This window comes from Aplysia californica, unplaced genomic scaffold (assembly GCF_000002075.1).
Source record: "Aplysia californica isolate F4 #8 unplaced genomic scaffold, AplCal3.0 scaffold00351, whole genome shotgun sequence".
Taxonomy (NCBI): Eukaryota; Metazoa; Mollusca; class Gastropoda; order Aplysiida; family Aplysiidae; genus Aplysia; species Aplysia californica.
In genome coordinates this window covers 488,241-492,747 of record NW_004797621.1, presented here as the reverse complement: position 1 = coordinate 492,747, position 4,507 = coordinate 488,241, and the positions used below count along the sequence as shown (strand labels likewise).

General features: G+C 42.8%; 1 protein-coding gene across 1 annotated transcript in view; it reads left to right on the top strand.

Annotated features, from left to right (window-relative positions):
- The window catches only part of LOC101854028 (probable cation-transporting ATPase 13A3), a gene marked incomplete at its 3' end in the record, with an annotated part of 32,050 nt that overhangs the window by 25,911 nt on the left and 1,632 nt on the right, over positions 1-4,507 (top strand). Inside the window, 3 exon segments of the mRNA XM_013085161.1 lie at positions 179-245; positions 1,210-1,295; positions 4,331-4,405. Coding sequence (XP_012940615.1) covers positions 179-245; positions 1,210-1,295; positions 4,331-4,405 — 228 coding nt within the window.

Genomic DNA, 4,507 nt, shown 5'->3' with positions numbered 1-4,507 from the left:
CCCCCCCCTCTCTGTTTTATTTGTTGCACTGTGTTTAATAACCTCACGCAGTTGATCTGAACGAATTTCTATTTCTGTCTGTTTTTCTGTTAATTAGAAATATGTCGTTTACAGCACATCTTAGTAAAACAGTTGAACCAACTGTCAATCCCCTCCGTTTATCTGGTTTTCTCTACAGAGTGAAGATAGTCAAGCCGAAGTCAAGCATGTTCAAGAAAGTACCTCATGTTTACAGCCATCCAGAGGTATGGAAAGGGTTCCAACCGCCAGGTTCCACGCTTTGTAGGGACGCCCAACTAGTGGCTGCTTATAGTATTTGTTTCATAGCTATTTTTACGTCAAGGGAGTGGGTGGCTGGTGGGTGCTTTGATATGTTGTTTTTTTTTCTTCTTTCCTATCAAACAGTCATCATCCTTATCTCTCTCCTCATTTTTTTTTGGGGGGGGGGGTATTTGTTACTCTTGTGTAACACTTCTAATCTTTGGCCCCGTATAAACCAGTTGTGTGGCCATTCCCCAAGTAAAACGCTTACAAAACTAACAAACATTGAAGGGAATGAGTAATTCTGATGTAACGTATAGTTAAAAGATGTCTCTGGGAGAACCTTTAAAAAAACATTCCTTCTCTGTCTCTGTCGTGTTCTATCTCTTGTCTGCATGCCTGGGGCAGATTAAGGGAAGGGCTCAAGGGGCTGGAGTCCAGGGCCACCCACCAAGAGGGGACCTACCACCAATATCGTAGCATCGAGTCAGATAGACAGCGTGAATAGAACCTAAATGACATCATCAGCGACTTTGCCAGACGAAAATCGAGAAAAGTGTCCTGACTGTAATGGTTATAACGCCATCAATTCTCCGATTTGAACTATGATATAGTAACTATGATATTATTTACTTGTTAGTTATACTATGCTTTTTTCATGAATCATTACGTCATCTTCACTGAATTCCTCTGTAAAATTTGGTAATTTGTTAAAAACAACTTGTATTCTTTTCTCTTTTTTTTTCTCTCCCCTTTTTTCACCCCCCCCCTCTCTCTCTCTATCTCTTGCTCTCGCTCTCACTCTCACTCTCACTCTCTCCCTCTCTCCCTCTCTTGCTCTCTCTCCCTGTCCCTCCCTCCTCCCCCCCCTCTCTCTCTCTCTCTCTCTCTCTCTCTCTCTCTTTCTCTCTCTCCATCGCTCACTCTTTTCATCTCTGATTTCCACAGACCGATTCTACAATCCTCAAGTATTTTACCTGTAAGAAGGTTAAGTATATCTGGGATCCAGAGAGTGGAACGTTCAGTCCTTTACAGTAAGTCACCAATCTACTGCCGTGAGTCATCAGTCTTCTATCTAAAGTCGTCAATCCTTTCCCATAAGCCATCGATCCTCTTCTGTAAATCATTAATCATGTAACATAAGTCATGAATCCAGTTCCATAAGCCATCAATCCCTAACAGAAAGTCATCAGTCCTGTACCATGAGACATCAATCATCTACCAGGAGTCGTCAATCCTCCACAGTAAGTCATCAATCCTGTATCATAAGTCAACTGTCCTCTACCACAAATACTTTTACAGAAAGTCACCAATACTCTACAATACGCAATCTTCTTCTACCATAAGTCATGAATCCTCTTCAGTAAGTCTTTCATTTTTTAAACTTAAGTCAATATCCCCTAAAGGGTTGGTGGCTGGTGGATGTTCTTGTGTGGTTTGCTTCTTCTTTTATATCAAATTTCGATCGTCCTTATCTGCCCTACTTCTTTTCTTTGAATGATACTCTCTGGTTTCATTTTTATGACATATTCGAGTTGCAAGAGCCGTAAAACTCTTACTAATATTAAGAACATCCTTTACATTAAGTCACCAACCCTCTACCGTAAGTAACTACACACTAGAGGCTGTGATGCTTTCTTTCCCTCGATATTGTTAAGACCTATTGGTATACACAATGTTAACTTTATGAGTGTGTGACTTATGAACCATCATACGAAAAGAGCTCCAGACTCCTTTATAAATGTGAGTTTCTTATGCCCCAACTGACACAAATTAGATCATTTATGAGGGAAGCTGCAGGGGGCCTGTCGAGGCCGGCTCGGGTTGAAAGAGGATACAACGTTCAGGCAGAGAGACCGAGATACTCGATAGAGAATTCTCCTCTAACGAGAATCGAACTCAGGTTCTCCGGTGTGCGAAGGCAAAGTTCCTAACCGCTACACCAAAGACGTCGGTAACAGACTCGAGGCCGACGTATCAGTGGTGAGTGCTGAAAGGGTGTGCTGAGGCGTTCGTATTTATGGTTTTGCAGACAAGATAAGATTTTAATAATAATTCAAAACAGATTATCATTAAAATCATTATAAATGCGTCTTTGAAAACATCCTTTATAAACCAGAAGAAGAATGTCGGTGACCAGTTTAGGAGAACACCAGAGAGTATTCTTCGTGTTTTGGTTTTGGTTTGTTTTTTTGGTAAGTGTATTACGGTGCTCGCAATAGCATACCGCCATCTGGGCACGCGGGACAAATTAAACATTTTCAGTTGGCAGGAAATTTTGAATTTTGCCGGAGTGGCGCCGAAGCTTACTCTTACCAATTTTGGACCATCAAGGGATCTGTAATGTGCTCTACTTGCACACGGGAGCTCCCAGAATTATTGCCCTTATCCGAGAAGGATAGGTACAGATCTTACCTACCGTTAGGCCCCAAACATAGTGCACGCTTCTCCGACGCTTCTTTTTCGGTTACGACGTCTTTCTCCGAAAAAGTTGCATCGCCAAATTTTATTAACGAAGGATTGAATGCACGGCGCTACAGTGAGCGCGGAGCAGATGCAGCGCTGGACAGAGCAGAAAAAGTTCCCCGCGTGCACTTGCTGCTGAAATAAAATTTCGAGCGTCTGCTGCGCGGCTAAACTGTTGTGGCGTGATTGTGTAGTGCATGTAAGGTGTAGTCATAGTGAATTGACGCATTTTGACTACAATGGAGTCGGAGGCATTAATACACCTAGTTGAAAAAAGAAGATGTCTTTATGACAAAGCAGATCAAAACTACTGCAACAGGGCCATGATATCGGCCGAAAGGAAGAAAGTAGCCAACGAAGTTGGATGCAATGGTAAGAACTTTCTTTCTTTCTGTCTGTCTGTCTGTCTGTCTGTCTGTCTGTCTATCCGTCTGTTTGTCTGAACGTATGTACACTGTACAACATGTGTACTTGTTTCAAAATATAGGCCTACTTTAGCTTATTAAAAGAGATGCAATGATAACCCTTTTTAAATGAGAGTGTGGACTGATCAGACGTTATAGCATTTGCTGTTTTGCCATGGCAATGCCCCCTGCGGTGACGAGAAATATCCCATGAAAGTATTTCTCACTTCCATTCCACTTTTGGTAGCTCTGCTCCTTATAACTTCTAGTCTGTCGAACGTTGGTAGGCCTGCTCGTGGCTCAACCACGTCATCTTCAATGTGCTGTAGCACCAATATTCCAGGTTCTTGCATGATAATGAAATTGTGGAGCACTGTGATGGCCTTGACTGCATCTGTTGCCGACTCTGGCTGTTCATCCATTTGGCGCAGGAGTATACACCACATTTGCGGAATCCTACCAAAAGAGCATTCAACTGAATTCCTCGCACGTGATAGGCGAGTATTGAAAAGCTCTTTCTCATAAGTTAATTGTCTGTTTGGAAATGGCTTTATCAAATTTCCTCTCAATGGAAATGCATCATCTGCTACGAATGCAAATGGGAGTGTTGTGTCACTGTCTGTATCCTGTGGTAAATCCAGCTTGTCAGCAAGCAGTCTTTTTCCAAATTCAAACGCTCTTTTGCTGACAGGGGTTTCCGGAAATTGGTAGTTCGCTTCTCTATGTAGGGTCCAATTTTTGTCCAACAAGAGCTGATATGTTGAGGGTCTCATCCGGGTATATTTCAGGCATTTTTCTTCGTCCGAAAGGATTTCTGCCATCAGGTGATGGTATTCACCATCTATGTCTCTCTTTTTTATCGATTCCATGTACCCAATATCTACGGTAGGATCGTCTCCTGTTACAGTTATAGAGCCTTGAAAGCATCAGCAATTGAAGAACCTCTTTAGCCATCCTCATTGACTGACACGTGGCCGAATGAACCGACTGAACCGAAAGACGCAGCCACTGTTTTTGTTAGAAAAGAAGTCGGAACAGACGCGTCGAGTAACTTTAAAGTGCATCGCTGCAGCTGCTTCCACTGTGTCTGCGCACTTAGACAGCAGTAAGAAGGAGTCAGGGAGTATAGAGTATGAAGACTGCAGTGAAGAGGTTAATTGAAAACGATGTGAGGACAGATTATCTTGTTCTTTCCACAGTGGCCTGGACCAGGGCTATCATCTGTCTTTCTTCCACAACACCACTCCACTCTCAATAAGGGAGCAGCAAAAACGGTGAGTTGTACTTAAGGGGCAATTTAGTTTGTTCTCCTCTAGAAGAGAAGAAGAAGAAGAATGGAGGAGGAGGAGGAGGAGGAGGAGGAGGAGGAGGAGCAA